This window comes from Taudactylus pleione, unplaced genomic scaffold (assembly GCF_031769625.1).
Source record: "Taudactylus pleione unplaced genomic scaffold, aTauple2 ptg000086l, whole genome shotgun sequence".
Classification (NCBI taxonomy): domain Eukaryota; kingdom Metazoa; phylum Chordata; class Amphibia; order Anura; family Myobatrachidae; genus Taudactylus; species Taudactylus pleione.
Window position 1 is genome coordinate 11,126,866 of NW_028284488.1, and position 22,776 is coordinate 11,149,641.

Below are 22,776 nucleotides of genomic sequence, written 5' to 3' on the forward strand. Positions count from 1 at the left end.
GGTAACAAGGGGTGAAAAAAAATCCTTATTGTTTTTCTGATTCCAAGTTGAACTTTTTGCAGCACCCTTTCCAACCTAATTATTGTTTTAGCACAGGACTTCCTCACCAATTCCTTTCATGGAGTCATTCCCATTGAACTCGCATCCTGCAGATATCTTGGTTAACACTGCAGAAGGAGGAGTTTCCTATGTTATTGTTTTTTTGGGGCAGGTCCACCCAACTTTCCTATTGGAGAGAATAGATTGAATTTGTCCATGACAAAACCCCCCCTTTTATCCTCCCCAGCCACAGTCCGTAGTTTTGTTAGAGATCACAGTATTACAGCCAGTGGGGGGTTTACAGCAGCAAGTGTGCAGCATCTCTGAGGATACAGGGAAAGTCAAACAGTAACACCACAGAAACAGAACAGGCAGACTGCACAGTGAGGAAGCAATAGGACAAGCAGACTGCAATCTGCTGCACATTCCCGGGACAGTAGCTACTACAGGGATTCACGACAAGCCTGTGTCCCTGTATAGGCTAAGAGGAGCATTCTCTGTGTGACCACAGCAGCTGCAGCTGGACACATCATGATCGTACTGCGTTTATTGCTGGGAGTGCTCTTTGCTGCTGTGGGTAAGTGCATTTATGTCCCTTGAATTCATTAAAGCTTCCGCTGCATGTAGCACCCCCTCCCCTCCTGGCTAGCGATCAGTCACACGGCCAGGGGTGGGAAGACTGGTTGCCAATAATGATTTTCTATTCATTAGTGCCACTCTGCACTACAGAGCCACTGTAATATAGCCCTAAGCTAGATGCTGTCATACAATGCAATGCTTCATATAGATCGCAGGGCAGAGGCTCTTCTTATAGTTACTCTCAATATGCAGGAACTACAGTACAAGCTATAGCGGGACAAGTACATGATGAGTGTAGCAGAAGATGTTCCACGAAGTAGCAGCTCATCCATTCATTCATTCCCAACAGTCACACAGACACCAGCAAAGTCTCCTGAGCTTCCCATCTGTATACTGTCTCTGGCAGTGCAATACAGGCAACCTGTTATTCTACACCTGCTGTTATGGACCTAGCTAGTTACCAAATTTCATGTGGTGCAGGAACTTGTAGTTCCATACATTCCTGAAACCCACATGCTACCTTACTGTGGTGTAATTAACCAGTGTATATTTTATGTTTTAGACCATTTTTTTCTTTTACATTTAATTACACAGCAAAACATTTGTATTTTGTGATAATTAGCTTCCTTTCCCAACTCTGTTTGGTATATTGAGTTTTAATAAAACAGACACTTAAGGAATTTTGCTCAGACAATTGGATTTAAAAGAATATTCAAGAATAAGGACCAGCAATTACATTATAGTAGTGGTTCTCAAATTCGGTCCTCAGGACCCCAAACAGGTCACGCTTTCCAGGTCACCCAGCAGGTGCACAGGTGTATGACCAGCTGTCACATGTTAAAGATCCACAGATGACCATGAACTGTTTCGGGTTCTGAGGACCGAGTTTGAGAACCACAGCATTATATGATGTGTATTGCTTTATCGATGCATAGAGTATTGGCGTCTCAGATTGTATCAGTGGGCTATATTAATAATACAGTAACACTGCATACTTTTGTAATGATTTTAGTGCTGTCACATAATTTTGTCTAAATGGCAAAGATTTAAACATTTCCAAAATTGTGTTCTATTTAACATAATAATTTTCTATTAATGTTTTGAATGCCACTTAATAGAAATGTTTAGGAAATGCTGGATATCTCTGGATATCTGAAGCACTGCTCTCTTTAGACTATTTAGAAAATTATGTTGGACACTGCACTTTCAATCCTTTATAGTGCACAAACCATTGTATATCGTAAAAATGTAATTAAGGTCTAAAAACATTTTTAGATGGGTCTGGTTAGTGGAAACAATAATAATAGTTTTAGCTGGAAATCAAGTGTCCTCAATCTCTATGCCATATTAAAAAGTTATAGGGAATTATTATTTTTTAGCACAATATTGTTAGTGGTAACCTGGTTCTAATTTTAGACCGGCAGTGCATCTCATGTGAGGTTACTAGTGCTCACTTTGTCAGTCATAGCATGAAATATTACATTGGGTTGCACATCATATTGTGTCAGTTTCATTGTGTCCTTTAGTAGACACATCACATGCCCTTCTCAAACAAAATCGTATGGCTTACACTCACTCATAGTATATAATCATGTAACCCTGTAATCTGTTATCAAATTTTGTATAGCCCATTGTAGTATGTGCATAGCTTCAGTGGTACAGTAAGTGTGGGTGAGAACTTAGGGTCCAATAAATATCAGTGGTGATAAGCATAAAGACAGAGGATGACATATTACACATACAAGGACTGACTGTACACATGGGAACATAGGATAGTGATTCTGTGACAGAACACAGGCATTTGAATGGAGCACAGGAGCAGTGGGAAAATGATAAAGTGCAATTCTAAATGACATTTGTGTATGACAGGTTAGAAAAAACACAAGAAAAAGAAATCCAGCATTACTGTCAGAGGATGGAGGAAGTTTTGTATCTGAAATATAAGCACTCAGAAGAATGAAGATAAAGTGTTGTATCTGATTAGGCTTAGAGAGGCAGAGGAGCCTATTTATCATTAAACATTGTAGGCAAATTCCCCCGAAAACACTAATTTTCGGTCAATACCAGCAAATATCTACAGCTGTTCCTCCATTTCCGACAGCAGCTGCAAACCCCATCTGCTTCTATGGGGGTTGCAAAGCTGTCAGATTTACCAAGCTCTGGATGTGAAGCATTCCGGAGTTTAGCCCCACAGCTAACACCATCTAAAGGCTACACTTTGGAGTCCTCCCCGGCAATGACTGCCGCACATGCATGGTCAGTAGATTGACGCATGCATCAAGTCCCAATAGAGGAGTGAAGAGATCACTTCACTCCGAGCACATCTCGGGGATGAGCTCCTTACGAGCCTGCGTGTGCCATTTGATACCTGCTGGCAGTATTATCACATACTGCAATGCAATTTTGGGCACTAATATCGCGCCCAGATCGCATTGAGATTGTGATAAATGGGCCCTTAAGATAGAAATCAAATGAGCAAATGCTCTGAAGTGAAAAGAGCACAGTAACCTTGTAAATGAGACTACAACTTTTATTTTTTTAATAGGAATTTAACAACAAAACCAAAAGGATTAAGACTAAAGACAAAGGAAGAGTCTTGTGGGGGGGGAGACAAGTGTTTAGCAGATTGCCGAAATGAGTTTCTCTTCAGCGTTAACAGAAGAAGAAGGAAAGGGAGCCAAAGTGAATAGCATGAATATTGTGGCCAGGAAAGTATACAAAAGTCCATTTAAATAGGAGGAGAACCTGACCGAAACATCATTAGTGACAGTTGACAAGTCTATAAGACCGGATTGGGTATATACAAGAATACTAACATAGCTACAAGTATACCTCCCAACTGTCCCAATTGTGGCGGGACAGTCACTATTCGTGGACATTAAAAGGGTGCAGTCTTTTTCACAAATGGGTGAATCAAGGTGGATCGGAGTGCGGTTTGGGTGGATTTTTTGGTTGTGGGATTATAGGGGTGGGCAGCATGGATGTACTTGGGTATAATCATGTCAGAGACATCCGATAGATTTTTGTAGACCTGATGTCTAAAGTAGTAGATCACAGTGGACCATTGATATACAGTAGCTTATCTGGATTTTAGTGAGGCCTTCCACATTAGTTGGGATTAGTTTCAAGGGTGGCATTAGGTTTAACAGATTTGGCACTGGTTGAAGAATAGACAACAGGAAGCTGGAATAAGTGGTGTGCATTTAGAGGAGGGTGCAAGCAGGGCCATCTCTTCCATTGGGCTTGTTGGGCAGTTGCCCAAGGGCCCGAAGCTTGTAGGGGCCCATCAACCCGCCCCCCTGCAGCCACGGCCAGTTGGTAAATTTGTGATATTTTTATAAACCGGCCACCGGTGCACTGTATTCTGATCTAATCTCCCAGGCCTCATCCCCTCCCCCGGTGAGTACTCACCTCAGTCCCAGTTTCACTTCATTCGCCGGCTTTAGACAAGTCAGACAGAGTCTCTCTGCATGTGTGGGAGGTCTGATGGGCATGCAGGAGGGTTTAATTTTATTGACCATTTATATTTTTTTCCCATGAATGGGTGGGTAGGGGCCCTAGTGCATTGCTTTGCCCAGGGCCCACACTGCTGCTAAGACAACCCTGGGTGCAAGCATCAGTGGAGTACCCAATAATCTGCACTTGGCTCATTGCTTTTTAATACTATAATTAGTAGCATTATTATTACTAATATGCAACAGAAATATGCCTCTTTTTTGGTTGCATATTATATAAATATATGAAAACAGGGTAAACATACCAAGCAAATGCAAAACAATGCACTTGGGTTTCAAAATCTGAAGGTAAAGTATATTATTAATGGAACAAAAGTGGTGGCTACTGGGCAGGAAAAGGATGTAGGATTCCCTATTTCAGATGGCTTTGGGTTTTGCAGTTAATGTAGCAAAGCAATGGGGAAGGCTGAACAGATACTAGACTGCATGTGAAGAGGCATTAAGTGGCTGTAAGAAAGAGCGGATAATGCCACTATATAGGTCATTAGTTACGTCTAGAATACCATGTTTAGGTCTGGAGGTAATCACTCCAGAAAGATAATAAATGAGTTAATTATATAGTGTGCAAAGAACAACAAATAACAGAGGACAGAGGGAATTTTTCCCATAACTCCCTGCAGCATCTTGTAAGTTCTCCCAGTCTCCATCCCTTGTTTCCGGTGATCGCCGACAGGTAAGTCCACCTAGAGCCTATTAAACATGCCTAAAATGATTGACATGTGTATACAGGCTTTATATTAGCCTGTGTACATTTATATTTATGTGCGATTATATTTAACATTTATATATAACTAATATAAAGCCTGTGTACACATGTCAATCAATTTGGACAGGCTGGAGATGTACTTACCCTGTTGGCGGTCACCGCAAGCAGGGACGGAGACTATTCTGGAGAGCATGACTGTGCATGTGCAGAAGCACAAAAAGAAAGTATTGTTTTTGAAATCCCGAAAACAATGCCTTCTGTGACATCGTGCTACCGCAACCACTGTCCCTGCACAAAATAATGCTAAATAGCAGCAATAAATTATCATAATTGATAAAAACTCGTGACAATGTTGCCTAATAATATTCTGGGCAACATCGTCACTCTTGCTAAATAGACCCCATGGTCTTTCATATAATTTGGTATTTACCTTACCTTCTCTATTTTTATATTAAAAAGTTCTAGGATGTTTGTTTTATTAATATTTTTATTACAATAACTGGATAACTAGGTAAATGATCTGGATGTTTTATGTTGAGTAACTGCAATGTTGGGTACACACTGACAGATGCATTGGCCGATCAATTGATCGGCCAGTGTATCTGCTGCCCGTCAGCCAGTGTGTACCCGCGATGTTGGTGAACGTCGCCATTCACCAACATATCGCATTGGCTGTGCTGCACAGCCGATTGACAGATATGTCTGCAGACATATCTGTCCATTGGCAAGTGTGTACGGGTGGTCTGCAGACCGCCCGTACACACACAGACAGCCACGAGGGGGGCGGGACATGTCCCTGACACGCCCACTGACCGCCGGGTCCCGCCCCCCGGGACCGAGGGTACAAGCAGATGATGGCCGTTCAGTGTGTATGAACGAACATCATCTGCAGATATATCTGTCATGTGTGTACCCACCTTTAGATTTATATGTTGTTTGTAAGTTTGTTTTTGTACAGAAGCTGTAACTTTTGTACCTAATATCTAACTTTTAATTATCACCATTTTAAATTCGTGGCTCTGCTTTGGTAGCCATGTTATCGATATATATATATACATATATGGGATAAACCTGTTAATCACTGCAGTCATTTATGAAACACTGTTGAACCTATTATACCTTCCCTTTCATCTTTATGCCATCCAACAAATATTGGCCCTTGGCCAGTGTTTTTAAATTTTCTATGTATTTGTCCCTGATGCATGTGTGTACGTGTCTTAATTTCCCTAGTGGATTGTAATAACTGCAGGGCAGGGATTTCCTTCCCTATTGTATTGTGCTATGTTTAGCAAAATGCCTGTACTGCAATACTTGGTGCTACATAATAGTTATTATTACACTTTAACTGTTATTGTTCTAGCCGTGCTGCATAGAATATAGAGAGAGAGAGAGAAAGAGAGAGAGAGAGAGATACACCAAGTGGAGCCCAGGGCTAAGATTTCTTTGCTGGACCCCAAGCCCCCCCCTCTCTCTCTCTCCCCATGGAAGGACAATGCTTTGGTAAAACATGCACAACCAAACCCACCACTAAAAACTGAAGTGCGGCTGCGTCCCCTTCAACAGACAATGGGGTAGATGTATGAAGCAGTGAAAATACTGGAGAAGTATGCTAGTGAAGAAGTTGCCTATAGAAACCAATCAGCTTATAGGTTGCATTTATCAAGTACATAAAATGATAGGTATAAGCTGATTGGTTGCCATGGGTAACGGCTCCACTGGCACACTTTCCCACTCTTTTCATTGCTTGATACATCTACCCCGATATGTAAATGCTTATGCCTATAGGGCTTAAAGGATGTTCCCATTAGTCATTTAAAATTATTTTTAAACACTTTGTCCTAATGCAAAATCACCACATAAAATAAGAAAATACAACATGAAAAATATTAGATGATTAATAAAATAAGGTACAAACCACTTAAAAATGGACATTAACATTAAGTAGCGCAGCATAAATAAAATATGGACTAATTAATGTGTTGCAATATAAAATGTACTTTTGAAATCACAATAATATGCAAAATTAATGTATGAGGCACACACATGAGGCGGATATTTAAGATACAATAATTCAGTAATTAAAGCAATGTACTTTTGCCTTGAGCTGTAATTGCCAATATTTAACAAAGATAGATAGAGAGATAGATAGATAAATAGATAGACAGATAGCTATGTGAAAGTATAAGGATCTGCACTGATAATTGTGCTATAACTCAATGCGATGACTCAATAAGAGAACACCAAGCATATTAATAAAGAACAAAATATTTAATATAAACAAACAGCAATAATATGTCATAATGAAAGTAAGAATTTAATTTATATTTTCTTATTTTGGCTTTCAAAGTATACAAGGCACATGTCCTAATCATTTTGTATTTATGTAGCAGTATAGAATATAATCCAATCTGAATTTGCTGGCACCAGTAATGTAGACAATAATAAAAGTATTACATTATTCAATAACCAATATTTTGGAACAAAAGTTGTGCAGCAAAGTAGCCAGACAATCGCATGAGCAAAAATATGCACAATCCGCTCACTGGGCCTGATTCAGAACTGGACGCTCTGACCAGAGCGCTCGCTCTGAATCAGGGCCCTCCTACCTAAAATTGGCGCGGCCTCCTGGCCGCTCGCACAGCTGTGGGTTACCACCCACAGCTTATGCGAGTGGCCAAAAAGATGGTCGCGATAGTCAAGACCATCGCGACCATCGGGCTTGCGACGAGACCCTGCGGTAGTTTCTCGCCGCAAGCCCAGGAGTGCTTTTGGCTCTATCAGAGCCAAAAGCACTCCCACTGACATCACTAGTGATGTCAGTGGGGCCGGACCCAGACGGTAGGCGTTCCCATGGGAACGCCAACGTCTGGGCAGCAACGCCCCCGACACTCCCACCAAAGGGGGCGTGCTGTCACTCACCATCGACAGCACGCCTCCTTTGGAGAGAGACCCATAGCGACGGCTGGACGCCGTTATGTGGGTCTCGCGCATGCGTACGACGGAGCTCCCTCTGTCGTGCGCATGCGCACTAGGGCACCATCGACCCACTTGCGAGCGCTCAGCGCTCGCGAGCGGGTCTGAATCAGGCCCACAGTGTGAAGTCCGGTTAATTCACAGTCAATCACTGGCAACCTTTAAAGGTTACTGTGGTATAAGAGTTTGCAGTAATCAACCGCAGGTCTGACAGCACTCTCCATCAAGGTTTTTCCATTCCAGTAAACTAGAGGGTCTATTTACTAAGCAGTTGTAGGAGACAAAGTGAAACAAGATAAGGTACTATCCCCCTTGCTTTTTTCCTTATATACGAATGACTTCACATCGGAGTGACCCATTCGTGAAGCTCTTCAAATTTGCGGAGAATACCACGGTTATTGGCCTCATCCAGGATGGTGAGGAGTTGGCTTATAGACGAGAGATTGAGCGGTTGGTACACTGGTGTAGTCGAAATAACCTTGAGCTAAACCCGCTTAAGATGGTGGAAATGATAGTGAATTTTAGGAGGCACTCTTTTGTGGTACCTCCACTTACTATTGTAGATAGTGTGGTGTCTGATGGAAAACTTTAGGTTTCTGGGTTCTGAAATACACAGGGACTTGAAGTGGGTATCCAATACAGACGCCATTGTTAAGAAGTCACAGCAACGGTTGTATTTCTTAAGGCTGCTCAGGAAGTATAACTTGCCGAAGGAATTGTTAATACTTTTCAATACGGTAATAATCCAGTCTGTTCTGTGAACATCGATCACTGTATGGTTTGGATCGATAACTAAATAAGAGAAGAACAGACTGGACAGAGTAATTAGGGTGGCGGGAAGAATTATCATGTTAATCTGCCTCCTATTAAATAACTGAATCTAACTAGGATTGAAGGGCGAGCAAAAAATATTGTGGGGGACGGAATACACCCCGGCTTTGATCTGTTACAGCGCTTCCCATCAGGTAGGCGTTATAAATCGTGCCGGGTTAAAACTACTAGGCATTTAAATAGCTTTTTACCACTGGCAGTTATTGTGCTGAACAATCTAGGATTAGCCTTGAGAATATTAAGTCCTGGCAACTGTGATGTATTGTATTAGTATGTGAGTGTTTCTTATTTTATGGGTGTGTTATGGTTGCTGTTTTTTATATGTTATGGGAGGAGCAGCTGCCAAAATGAATGCCTTGTATTTTTATACTTGGCCAATAAAATCCGATTTCAATTCCGAATCAGCTCCCAACTGTAATTTTTCAAACACAGCCTGTGACATGGCAGTTAGGAGCTGATTGGCTGGCACCTTATCTCATTTCACTGTGTCTCCTAACACTGCTTAGTAAATAGACCCCTAGATCTTTAATTTCGTAGGAGATCTCTATTTGTAGAAAGATAGTATTAGCAAGTCTAATGTAGCAATTACTTTTAATCTAAAACAAAACAAAAACATCGGAAGGGTACAATTTATAAAAATGTAGTAATAGAGAGGCAAATGGTTATGTTTAAACAAGTTATACTTTTCTTTTGAAAAAATATTTTTAATTGACTTCTCTTTATTATTTCAGGTGTTTTGTTGCTTTTTCAGCCGAAGGGAAACATTAGTCATGGAATTTTTTTGCTGCTATAGAAAAAAATAGTAGCTATAACTCGCCTTTAAATTGCACCTGACATAATGAAATTACATTCTCTAACTGTCTCGTACGTCTACTTTCCTAATACCAACTTCATATTATACACCTTTGTGATAAACAAAAATTACACTTATCCCTAAAACATGTGCATGTTATCCCAGGAAATAGTGTGTCACACATTCATAAAGTTCCTGCAATGACATTGGAACTGTTCAAACATCAAATAAAACATTCCTATCCTGTCTAGAACCTCTGACTGACAGGATGTGTGTGCTCAGTAAGATGGATATTACCTCATTGCATTGTATCACTACTTGAATAAAAGGATATGGGGCAGCTAGAGTTATATTTAGAATTTAGTTTTGTCTACAGTGATTGAAATTTACAATGTAATGCTGCCCCATCCATTACACGATGCGGGGGACGACGGCACAATTACAACGCTGTCGTCTCCCGCAGGGTGAACTGCATACACTGAAAGTTCCGACGTTTAGTGTATGCAGATCAATCATCCCCGAACATGGCAACCGGACTGCGGTCGTCAGGTTGACCGGCATGTTCAGGTGATGATTGATGTTAGAAACGATCAACGAGTTCAGTATTCACTGAGATATCACTGACAGCCTAGATAGCATTTATAATAGTGACCTGATTGCTATTAGTCTAAGACAGTCTCCCCTGTTCATTGGCGTATTAGACAGTAACGCCACTACATAACACATATCAAACAGGTATAGTTAATTATTCCCAACAAACATACATAGTGGAGCCGCCAGTGACGCCGACGCGCGCGTTTCACTGTGAGCTACAGCTTTATCAAGGCTGATAAATGGGGACATTTTAATGTATTGTTTAATAAAGTTATATATCAATATTATATATTTTTTTCTCTTGTGCGCCTGATGAAAAAAACTCCTTACCCTTTCCCTTTATTTCATGATATATATTTAGTTGATCAGGGCTGCATCCCCGTTATTTAACCAACTATTCAAGTTTTGAATATATAGGGGCCTTACACAACAAATAATAGTGTGCAGATAGTTTTTTCCCTCTTTCCCTTTATCTAATCATATTTTGCCAACCTGGAAAAGTAAAATCTAGAAAATGCACTAATTCTGGTAGTTGTGGGACAGTTAGGGGTGTTAGCAACCAATCAGATTCTAGCTTTTATCATCTAGAAAAGTGATTCCCAACCTCGATCCTCAAGGCACACTAACAGCCCTGGTTTTAGTGATATCCATGCTAATGCACAGATGGTTAAATCAAAATAACTGAGGTACGAATTAAGTCACCTGTGCTCAAATATGGCTATCCTTAAAACCTGGACTGTTAGTGTGCCTTGAGGACCGTGGTTGGGAACCCTGATCTAGAAGGTGCTAGATAAACAAGTAGAATCTGATTAGTTGCTATGGGCAACATCTCCACTTCTATAAACCCGCACTTTAGTAAAAAATATCCCTTATTGTTGTTTATGTATTCTACTAGGTAAATTATACTATGACAAAGACCAAGTGCAGGTCTTAACAGGATGTAGTCAGCATCCTGGCGTGCGGGATGCTGATGGTCTAAATACCGGCGTCGAGATCCCAGCACCAGTATCCTGACCGCCAGCATCCCGAAGGTTAGGTGGGGGTTAGATTTAGAATTAGGGGTTAGGCACTAGGGGGATGGTTAGGGTTTAACACTAAGGGTGGAGGGTAAGGTTTAGGGTACAGAAGGGGGAGGTTAGGTTTAGGCACTAGGGGGGAGGTTAGGTTTAGGCACCAGGGAGGGAGGGTTAGGGTAAAAGTTATGGTTAGTTGTACTATACTTACGTACTGCTGTCGGGAGCTTCACTGTCGAGATGGCACTGTCGGTATTCTGACTGCCGGCATATCATACCCAACCGTCTTAACTATAGTGTTATTATTCTGCTAAGTAAATGCCACCAACATTCTTAAATAATTACTGGCTACATTGCATTAATATTTGATCAATATACTGTACATTGAGAGAGTTGCATGCATGTTCAGGAGATATGCAGCACACTTAGATTCAGGTTAGATTCAGGGGTTAATTTAAGACTACAAAGACAAACCTAGAGATGAGCAAAGGTGTTTCAGAAGGTCATGCAGAACAGGTCGCTGAGGGCGACGTCCTGCCATGGAATTGCCACACTCGTATTTGTACTTTTGTAGTCTGTGACTACAGCTGGAAACACGATGATGTCAATTTATTCTGCTCTGTGGTGGTGTTGCAGTATCATAAGGGGGAGTCCTGGTGGAACAAAAATTGTAGGGAGATTGCCATGCATTACAGAACACTTAGCATCAAATTCCGCCAGAGAATAGTGCAAACTTCCAAGCCCATATCCAGAATGAGCTGAACATTTCACAATTTTTTCTCAGCTCTAATTCAGCCCTACCTCCAATCTTCCACTAATGGAAAAACTGCCAAACCAGTTTGTGAAGTAAAAGAAAATTTGTCTGTGAAATCCTGACCCCGAGGGGTATATTTAAATAAAGTGCAGGTTTTTAGAAGAGGAGATGTTGCCCATAGCAAATAAATACGATTCTAGTGATTATCTTATAGAAGGTGCTAGATGAATGTTAAGTAAAAGCTGATTGGTTGCTATGGGCAACATCACCACTTCTAAAAATCTGCACTTTAGTAAATATACCCCCACTCTAGTAACTTTATATAAAAACATGATTTTATTTGAAATGATTGTCTCTGAACATGCATTTTGGTTAAGAAGGAACCTTCAGTGAACAGTTCGCTAGTTTGCTTGCAGGTACAGTGGATGCTTATGGTCATTTATGAATCTTGTGTTCTGTCATCCCATAACCTATGAAAACACTTATGCAATGTCAATGGACATTCTAGGAAAACTAGCAGATGTACTCAATAAAAATGGAAAATATTTGTTTGATTTGTTACGCCTTTCAAAAAAAAAATATTTTTTTTTGCAATTCTCCTTTTCTTATCTTAACTCATTGCTACATATTACACTAAACATGTTGAAGGGCTTTCAAAGTCTGTGTTCACGAGAACCTTTAGTCTCATTTTGTAGAGAGATGTATCTTTCAGATGTCATCCTTTACACACATATAGGCAGTTTGAAGAGTAAAGGACATTGTTTATTTTGTACAAATATTTCTTATTGCCTTGGTAAAAGCATATATAACCATGGTGCATGTGTTCACCATACGTCTGTGGCAAAGTTATTTTCATCCCTTTTTAAAAGACAGACAAGTAGTTAGCGTAAAAGAAAAAAAATACTATTACTTTCACATAACTCAAAGTATGCAACAAATTTTTACTATTTATAAGTAAAGCGAATGGAAACAGTGAGGCAAGTATAATGTAAACATCACAAGCACAACATGGAAAGTTTGAGTAGAGTCACACGGAGATTTTACGATTTGAGAATATGGAATAGGCGGCCACCTGTACCAGTTTTATCCCATAGAATTATACTGGTGCGGGTGCCTCAATGAAACAGATTTTATGAATAAACATTAAATTATCATGCAGTACTTTCTGCAAATATATTTTTTATTAGCTGAAATAAACAGGGTAATATAAAATGGACTTACTATTCTGAAATCATAAAATGTTTTTCTTCTCATGTGCATACTAATACATACTGTACTATTAGATAACCCACAGGTTCTCAAACTCGGTCCTCAGGACCCCAAACAGTGCATGTTTTTCAGGTCTCCTCACAGAAACACAATTGAAATAATTAGCTCCACCTGTAGATCTTTTAAAATGCGTCAGTGAGTAATGAATACACCTGTGCTCCTGCTAAGTGACCTGGAAAACGTGATCTGTGTGGGTCCCTGAGGACCGAGTTTGGGAACCACTGATATAACTCAATGATACTAATCTTTGCAAAACAAATTTATTTATATAACTAAAATATGTCTACAATTCCAAAGCTCTTAGCAGGAGTACAAGGTGTGTGTTTTCTTCATGATTGCTATGTGAAGACTGCACGATTACATATGCACAAATTGCATTTTTATTCTTCAAGTTATTTTGTTATATATTTAGATTTGATAAAAAGCGATGGGGACAGTAAAGCAGCAGTGACAGATAGCATAATGAAAAAAACAAATGCTAAAATGTAAAATGTGAGAATTTACATCAGTAGATATTTGCCTGATGTGTATATCTGGCCTGGGATGGTAACTGATTGCATGTCGCTCCCAGGTTCTTAGTGTAAGTAGAGTACTCATGTTCTGTGTCCTTCTAGCTCAGCCTCCCATATAAATCACCATGGCCCTCATGTGATTGGTTTATAGCTCATTTGAATATCAACGGTTTATTACACAATTCATACAAGCAAGGAGACTTATCTGGAACAATTTGTCAGATATATGTATTAAACACTTCACGTGTTTGCAGTTCTAAATCCCCTGTAGTGACATATTGGGCCTGATAATGCAGCCGTGACTGTGTCTAGTGCAGCTGCGTTTTTTATGCTAGTGCTACGGCCATTGCCCAACGTCTGCGGTACTAATACGCCACTATGCATATTTAGACGCACCATCGGATACACCATGGGAGATTGCACCAGCCATATGGCAGGTACAATTTCTCCATCTGAACATGTATGCCAGGGTCAGTGCAACTGCGTCATGCCAAAACTCACCTAGCAAGTTATCCTACGCTGGCTACAAGTACCTTTTATCAAACTTGCCTACTTTCTGGAATGTCCTGGAGATTCCAGAATTTCCCAGAGAAGTGGGTGGCCTGGGGTCTTGATGAACAGATTTGCTGTGAGGTATTCTGGCACTGCCCCTCCTGCACAATGCGATGATTCGTGGTACTGTAAGGTGGAGGCTGGGCCTCGATGATGTGATGCATAACACCATGACTCTGTATCCTCCACCTGGACCTCTCTCCATCATCTCCCTGGTAAAATCTCGGCAAGTATACCTTTTACCAAGACCACCCATACTTGTATTGGGTTGGGTATGAAATACTGGCAGTCAGGATGCCATCTGTCAAAATGCAGACAGCGACATCCCGATGCTCAGTATCCCGACAGGGGGTACGTACAGTAAATATCCTAGCCCTCCTCCCTTCTGCCTCTAACCCTCCCCATTAGTGCCTAAATCTAACCGTCCCCCCTTAGTGCCTAAACCGAACCCCCCCCCCCCAGTGGTGCCTAACCTTAAACTCTTCCCCTCCCCCAAAGCCTAACCCCCCTGTGCTGCCTAAAATTAACCCTCCCCTCCCCTGGCTAACAGCTACGGCACCTCTCTATACTTATGATCGGGGTGGCGGCTGTCGGGATTCTGGTATCTGTATCTAAACTGGTGTTGGGATTTCGACGCCTATGTTTAGTCCCGGGTCAGTATTCCGACGCCGGGATTTCAACAGCCGCCATGCCGTCCGATGGCAAACTAACTACATCCCACTTGTATTAGCTAGTTACCTGCGCCTACAGAAATCTCAGTACAAAGACAACCTTGGTACCAAAACAATATAATTGACATGATTATACCCAAGATATGTGATTAATTATTTTACCTCTACTTACTTTGGGACTTTTTTTTAGACCAAACTGGCTAAGAAATATCTGAACTGTGATTTCAAATACAATTGGATACTTAGGGGTAAAGTTACTAAAGTGACAGTTTTTAGAATCGAGTTTTAAAAGGGATGTTGCACATAGCAACCAATCAGATTCTAGCTATCATATTCTAGAAGGTGCTATTTAAATGCGAAGTAGAATCTTATTGGTTGCTATGGGCAACAACACTTTTAAAACTCACTTCCAAAAACTCTCACTTTAGTAACTTTACCCCTTAGAATTGTGAGTGCCTGAGGAAAAATATATATTTTCTATATTTTGAACTATATTCACCCATTTATTCCCCTACTTATTTTTAATATATCGCTATAATAAGCGAGAATGTGTGTGTGTGTGTGTGTGTGTGTGTGTGTGTGTGTCTGTCCTTCATGCACGGGCAGCGTTTTGTACCTAGGCACACCAAATTTGGCATAGCGTTGTAGTTTGACAAGGATTAGGTTTTTGGCTATATTTGAAGATAGTCATGGCCATGGAGGTCTACATCGTGCCCACCAAGTAGATTGTGGGGTCTCTGATTTTAAATTTTGTTTTAAGCAAGTTCGCGAAGGAGGTCTTCGAAAGCCTAAAACTGCACTGATCTAAAAGGCACAGGCTGATATGTACCAGTGGGGGACAGGCAGAGCTCCAACGGAAGAGCTGTGTCACACGGCACCTGCACTGACCGTTACTAATTTCCTCCAAGCACATTTTCATATGCCATGCTCACCAATGTTGGTTTGCAATGTAAAAAATGAAGGCTGCAGATGTACTTCAAGGGTTGTTATATTTAAAAAAAAATGAAAAAAAGGGAAGCGTGGCCATGCCTCTCCCAGAAAAAGGAAAAAAAAAAATACAATGTGTGGTGCCGCAAGCTCAGCACAGGAGCAGCTTTGGGGCCCCTATGCAAGGCCTCAGAACAGCAGCACAGTAGTAACCCTTATACAAAGTATGCCGCACAGTAGTAGTGCCATTTATACAGATTATGCCACACAGTAGTAGTGTCCGTTATACACAGTATGCCACACAGTAGTAGTGCCCATTATACACAGTATGCCACACAGTAGTAGTGCCTATTATACACAGTATGCCACACATTAGTAATGCCATTTATGCACAGTATGCCACACAGTATAGCTCCTTATTCACATTAAAGTGCAGATAGGTAAGGGGGGCCCTTCTGTGCATAATGTGATTAAGGAGCGTTATACCACACAGCAAAGTTATACCCTTACCTATCTGCCAATAAAGAGCGGCATGAGCCTAATGCCCAGCACCTCACCAGGGGCTCAGACTATTACCTGCCTGCCATAGGGTATATAAAGTAACCTTGGTTATAGACCAGAGTCACATACTTGTGGCATGGAACCTCTGCCTGCCTAACATGCCCCACAGGCCTGAGGCTTGATTGCACTCACGGGCCTCATGTCTGACACCTGGTGATTTAGGGAGAAGGAAGGAGGCAAATTACTGGTGGCTAAGGCCGCCTACCTGTAAGCTGGGAGAGACTGCAGTGGGGAGCTTTGTTTAGATATTCTCTTCCCACCACCTGCAACACTCTTCAGTCTTCATCCTCTCTCTACTGCCACTGGGCCGGCGCCACCAATCTTCCTTCATCCGCTATCTTCTTTCCTCGACTGCTGCCACAGAACTGAAGGATCCACCCGGCGGCATATGATGTCGGACGCCGAGAGCTTGAGGAGCTATGATGCGGCAAGCCATCACTGGCTCGTCATGTCTGTTTCTGATTGGCTGTCAGCTCACGAACTGTCATTGGCTCGTGACCGGCGCCAAATTAAAGCTGCCACTGCTGCCGCCCGAAAGCAAAACCAGGATAATTGGGCGTCCCGAAGAAGGTTTTTGGGATGCCGGGACATAGGTTGAAAATCAGGTACGGTCCCAGGATAACCAGGACGTATAGCAACCCAAACTTTAGGGTCCATTCTTCAACCCAGGCAATGCCGGGTATCCCAGCTAGTTCATAAAAAAAAGTTATATTTTATCTTTAGTAACAGTGCAAAACATAAGAGTCCAACAAAAAAGTAGTCTCTTTTTTTTGATGAATACTTGACTGAAAATGCGAAAGCGCTCATCAGATACAGTATTGTTTTATTTGTACCATCTTGCCGCTACAATAGCTTACACATAACCATGCTAAAGATTAAAAAAAAGTCTGCAAATTGGCACATGAAGAAAATGCCTTAAAAGTTTGCCTGGTGCAATAAATATAGAACTTTGGTTTTGCAGTTGCACTGAATTATGTCCTGAATAATGTATAAAAGTTAGCAATGCCTAATAATCCCCCCAATATAATCATTACAAAGTCAATACCTGTGATCTTTTGCTACCACCAACATTTTCCTTTACATAGATGGATATAGCATCTTCAGTCATGTAACCAACAGAAAAGGCAGGGATATTTCATATAGGTAATTTTGTTGTTTCTATTGGGGTACATTTACTTCAGACTTTATAAATATCTGCTAAACCCACCATTCACATTTTCCGGTATCCCCCTTGCACAAGTATCCGGATCTCCTGCATCTCCTGAATGAGAGGGCTATCTCTGTACATCCCATTCAGTGGATGACTTTTGGACCTTATCATCAATCTCTCCTGGCAAGGATTGCGGCGCAAAAGAGACCTGTATGTTTTCCTTTCACCCCATCTATACAAGGCACTGACGATGCTAATTGGAAGTTTTGGATCACATACGATGGACTGGTAATGTTCCACGCTGCTTAATACTATCCTTTGAACAATAAGGAGGGTGTCCTAATCCCAGTACCCAATACATGAGAATTTCCAACAGTTGCGGATTTTGCATTTATATTGGTGACTTTGATTGTGATTGCATTCTGAATATTCACAGCGGCACCGATTGATTTTTATTCATCTATCAATTTATTGGATTGTTTGTATATATTTTTATGACATATTGTTCATGTTACATTAAATTATTTTTATTTAAGTTTAACCGTTCATCTCAACATATTTTTTTATATCTTTTTGCACACTATTAGCGCTGGTTTTCATATTATCAGAACTTTTTTTTGTTTTATTGGGACTGACTATCTTTATACCAGCTGCTCTATTGACAACGCGTGAGTATCTATCTATTTAATTCTCATCTCCTGAATCACGGCTCCGTATGGAGGGGCGGAGCTAAGTGACATGAAATTGCATCATTTAACTCTGCCCCATCCTCACGATCCTATGATTTGCCACATTTTGCCATGATGGGGGTGGGGTTTAATGATATAAGAGCAAGGCCCACCCCTGAAGAGGCCAGCTACATCTCTTCTCTGGTCTTCTCGAAGAGAGGAGATTTAAAAAGTAGACGAGTATGCACATTGTGGTTGGGACAGTGCCTAGCAAATAAGGACAGAATTTTGGAGGTATAAAGAATTATGGGCCGGAGAGAACCAATTTGTGGCCAAAAAGAGGAGCAGCTACACAATGTATGGCTATGATTTCACTGTTTGAAGGAGTGGTTTGGGTGGGTCACAGCACAGTTTACGTGGAACAGGGACATGACCAAAAAAAACTGTGCTGAAATGTCAAAAATGTGTTTTTAGTCATCTTCTATCCCTATGTCTAACGATAAGGCGAACCTTAACAGCAATGTCAATATCATGACAATGTCAAGATTTTAACCATGTCAACATCATAAATGTCTTTTTTCTGGTGTCGACGTTCTGATTGGTGATATACCATTTTAGGTACCCCTCCAACTGAACACTATCTATACATACTATAATACATATAATCATAGAAGCTGTTACATTGACAGAGAAAGGGCCAATAAGTAAACATATGATAATGGCACAGACTATACATTTTGCTCAGGATAATTCCCAAACCCTTTTGAACTGAAAAAACTTTGGAAATAAGAGACTGGAAAATGTAGCTCACTTTATCTATGAATAATGGTGGGAATGAATAAAAAAACAACATGCTTGTTCTATCACAAACAAGCCTGGTGCACTGTGAGGCACAGATATGTCAAGTTTGACAAATTAAATGTTTCTGAAAATAAAGAGAAACTAAAACTGGAATTTATGAGATAGTTCTGAGGTTGTTCACAGCATGAGTCCTATTCTCTTATGTAATATACGACCTGGACTTTCCTGGTACAACTTGGCACCAGTAAAGTATTTTGGCTGTGATTTCAGCTTAAAATGTGCACAAGTGTGGGATGCTGAACTATACAGCATTAATAGAAGTTGAGATAAAGCCAACATGGAGAGACAGCCACTAGTAAGCATTAATGTGCGGTGGAGATATGCACTAAGCTCATACAGTGAAAAAAGTAAGCGAGGAATATAGCCATCTAACATGACTGCACCTGGTATTTTACCCTGAGAACTAAATAAATACTCCTCTACAAAGGAAAAAATATATATAAGTATACCATAAAACTACCAAAGATTATTCTGACTTTAGTTTAGATGGTTTCCATTAATGGACAATAGTATAATAAGTCAAAAACAAAAGACACACACACAACCAACATGTATGCATACACAAAATATCAACAAAAACCCTTACACTAAGAAATTCATTTAGTGGTGCCTTGTTTTTACAAGCACACCTATTTTCGTATTAAATATATATTTAGAAACAAATAGACACACTTTATATATCTTTTAATGATACTCTTTAGGTGCATCTAAAATTCAGAATTTCATCCATTTCAAACTTAATTTGTCCTTACAGATCATAGCCATTATATGACTTCAAGCCTGCTGATTGGTGAATAGCTCTGGCCATTCACCAATGAGACATAGTTGCCTACTGTCCCACATCCTCTGGGAGAGTCCCATTTCAAGCTCTAACTCTAGATCAAAACCCCTGGATTCTTTGAAATCTTCACTGCAGCCTGGGGGCCACTAAGGAGTTTCTGGGCAAGGATAGTGATGTGCTGCAGTCACTATGACTGCTGTCTGGGCTCAGCAGCCTCTGCTGCCAACTCTCAGCAACTCCTTGTTGGACCCCCGGCTGTAGAGAATGGAGCTGCCTGATCCTTGTGATCAGTGTCTTCTTATCTCAGAATGTTTTTATTAGTAATCTGTAATTAAAACACACAAAAAAGGACAATACGACAAAGGGATGATAATTACAGTAAGTCTGTAATTTTTTCATACTTTATGTTCCCAATTGTAAAGTGAACGGAGTACGCTGCGCTATATAAGAAACTGTTAATAAATATTATTAATAATAATAATAATAATAATAAAAATAGTGGTAAACAAGTAATTAGGTGAAATATAGGTTCAAAAGTAGTTACATCTAAAATAGATCATAATAATGGTTACCTTGATAAGCTTGATCTAAAGTTAGGTATATTTTATGTAGCTGGTTAATATATCGATTTGTGGTGGACAATAAGCAGCCTGTTTAAACACTATCAGGATCCCAAACAATTCCTCTGGGTGGCAGTATAGAACAGAGGATGGCAATAAGTAGAAAAGGATCTGTGTATGGTGCACAATTATATGTAAAATATAACCTTTAATAATTAAAATGTTTTATAAAAAGTTGAAGCGAAATATGAACAAAAAATTAAAAGATAGTAGTAGTAGTAGTAGAAGGTGTCCATAGATAAGGAAGGAGTGCATTAAAAATTATTATAAAATTTCACTGTTGCCTATTAAGGTAGTCTTCTTACATTTTTGTATGGTGTGTGATCCGTCTGCATATAATCCTATTAAACCTAATTGGTATCACAATGCTTACTAGTTATTGTAGTCTGCTCTGCTATTCTGTGAATTATATATAACCACTCGGAGATTGCCTAGTAACAAGTGTAGCATTATAACATATGTAACATTGTAATAGAACAGAGGATGGGCAATTTATTTGGTCGCCAACAGAGAATCAGGGAAGGGCAAATGTATGTATAGTTAAGCCATATATGTGGTTGTCTGTATACTATAATTATCTTTTGAACAGTGTTAACATTTAACAGTAATCTCTAGAATGCATTTTTTTTGTGCAATGGTTATTAGAATGTTCTTTGTATTGTATGATGCTTCCTGTAATGTATACAGTAATGGTAATTAGAACGCTCTCTGTATTGTATAATGTCACTAGGATATTCTGTGTATTGAATGTCATTAGAATGCTCTCAGGATTATATAACTGTCACTAGAATGTTCTTTGCATTGTATATATCGACAATACTCTGCATTTAATATTAGTCAGATAAGGTGCATTGTATTTGTCTTATGTAGGTTTCATATATTTTGTTAAACCATATATACACAAATATAATCACAGATGCCATTCTGGTAGAAGAGTCTGAACCACTTGCTTGTTTGCCAAAAGTTTGGTAGGACTACACTTTTTATTGCCTAAGCCACGTGTTTAAACCAAAATAGATGCCACAATTATCAGATGAGGAGAGTTAGTGATCATACGAAATGGCATAAAATGTATTTCACATGCAGTTTCACTGGTGTTTCAGCATTTATAAATGCAAATCAACACTAGTATGGGGACAAAATTACTTAAGCTCTGAAAATACAATATTTTTGGTGCTTTACTGCGGGACCATTCGCCATCTTCAGATGGAGTTTGCTCCTGCAACCTGCTTCTTCCCAGGTTGCCTTTCAGAGCCCTCCGCCCCTGTCCGGCTTATTCTGCTGGACACTGGGGCTTTTGTGCGCATGCTTGGCGCGCAGGCGCACTAGTGAAGCGCTTCAGGGAGAGAGCTGATTTTTGGATCATCTGTCTCTACGCCAGAGCAATGATTAACTACTCTGGCGATCGGGTCGAGTTAGTATGTTAATTATCGGGGTTTGTACCCAGTTAATTAACATAATGAATAAAGCCCTAAGTCATGAAGGGACCTAACGGTTTAGCTCACATAATTGTTATTACAAGGGCACATGAAGCATACTTGTCAACTCTTCCTAAATGTCAGGGAGACTCCTTGAAATAGTGGTGATCTCCCAAACTCCCTGGAGAGTCTAGCAAACCCCCTGACTGCATCATTACTGTCTTCCCACCACAGAGGAAACACAGAGAAGAATAAAGATGCTTTCTACAGGAAAATGGATCTGTGATGAATTACAGGAGATGTGTGATGAATTGCTTGAACCTGGCAGAAGGGAGAAAGTTACAGGGGGGTCATTGAACAGTCTAGAAAATAGTACAGTTCAGTTTATTTTTAATGCACTGTAGCACCTATGGTAAAACATCTTGTGTTAGTGGGTTCATGAGCTAAAAAGCATGTCAGATCTGTAAGAGGATGAAAAGGATGGTAAATCATACACCTGAATGAAAGCCATTCCATTGTCCTCTTACTATAAAGAGCTATACATGACTATATGAGTGACAAACATGCAGATAAAGGTCAGTCCTTTGGGAAAGGTAGGTTAAGAAGGGAGGTGGACTGAAGGTAAGACATGCTTAATCATGAACTCTCATCTGTGCACCTGGGTGGAGCACAGGTAGGTCAGCAAAGTGTGACAATCCCACTTCACTGGTAACATGTTTTCACATTGTAGGCATTACACATTATCTAGACCAGTGATTCCCAACCACGGTCCTCCAGGCACACTAACAGTCCTTGTTTTGGTGATATCCATGCTTAAGCACAGATGATTAAATCAAAATAACTGAGGTACTAATTAAGTCACCTGTGCCCAGCTAAGGCTGGCCTTAAAACCTGGACTGTCAGTGTGCCTTGAGGACCATGGTTGGGAACCCCTGCTCTAGACAATTATTTTTCTACAGAGATAAAATATTTAAAATGTCCTTGTATTC

At 40.3% G+C, this 22,776-nt stretch overlaps 1 protein-coding gene across 1 annotated transcript in view; it reads left to right on the top strand.

The window, feature by feature from the left end:
- The first annotated feature begins 305 nt into the window (after window positions 1-305).
- PODXL (podocalyxin like) overlaps window positions 306-22,776 on the top strand; it is an 82,810-nt gene continuing 60,339 nt past the window's right edge. Inside the window, exon 1 of the mRNA XM_088468895.1 lies at window positions 306-616. Coding sequence (XP_088325021.1) covers window positions 571-616 — 46 coding nt within the window. The 5' untranslated portion in view covers window positions 306-570. The remainder of the gene's footprint in view (window positions 617-22,776) is intronic.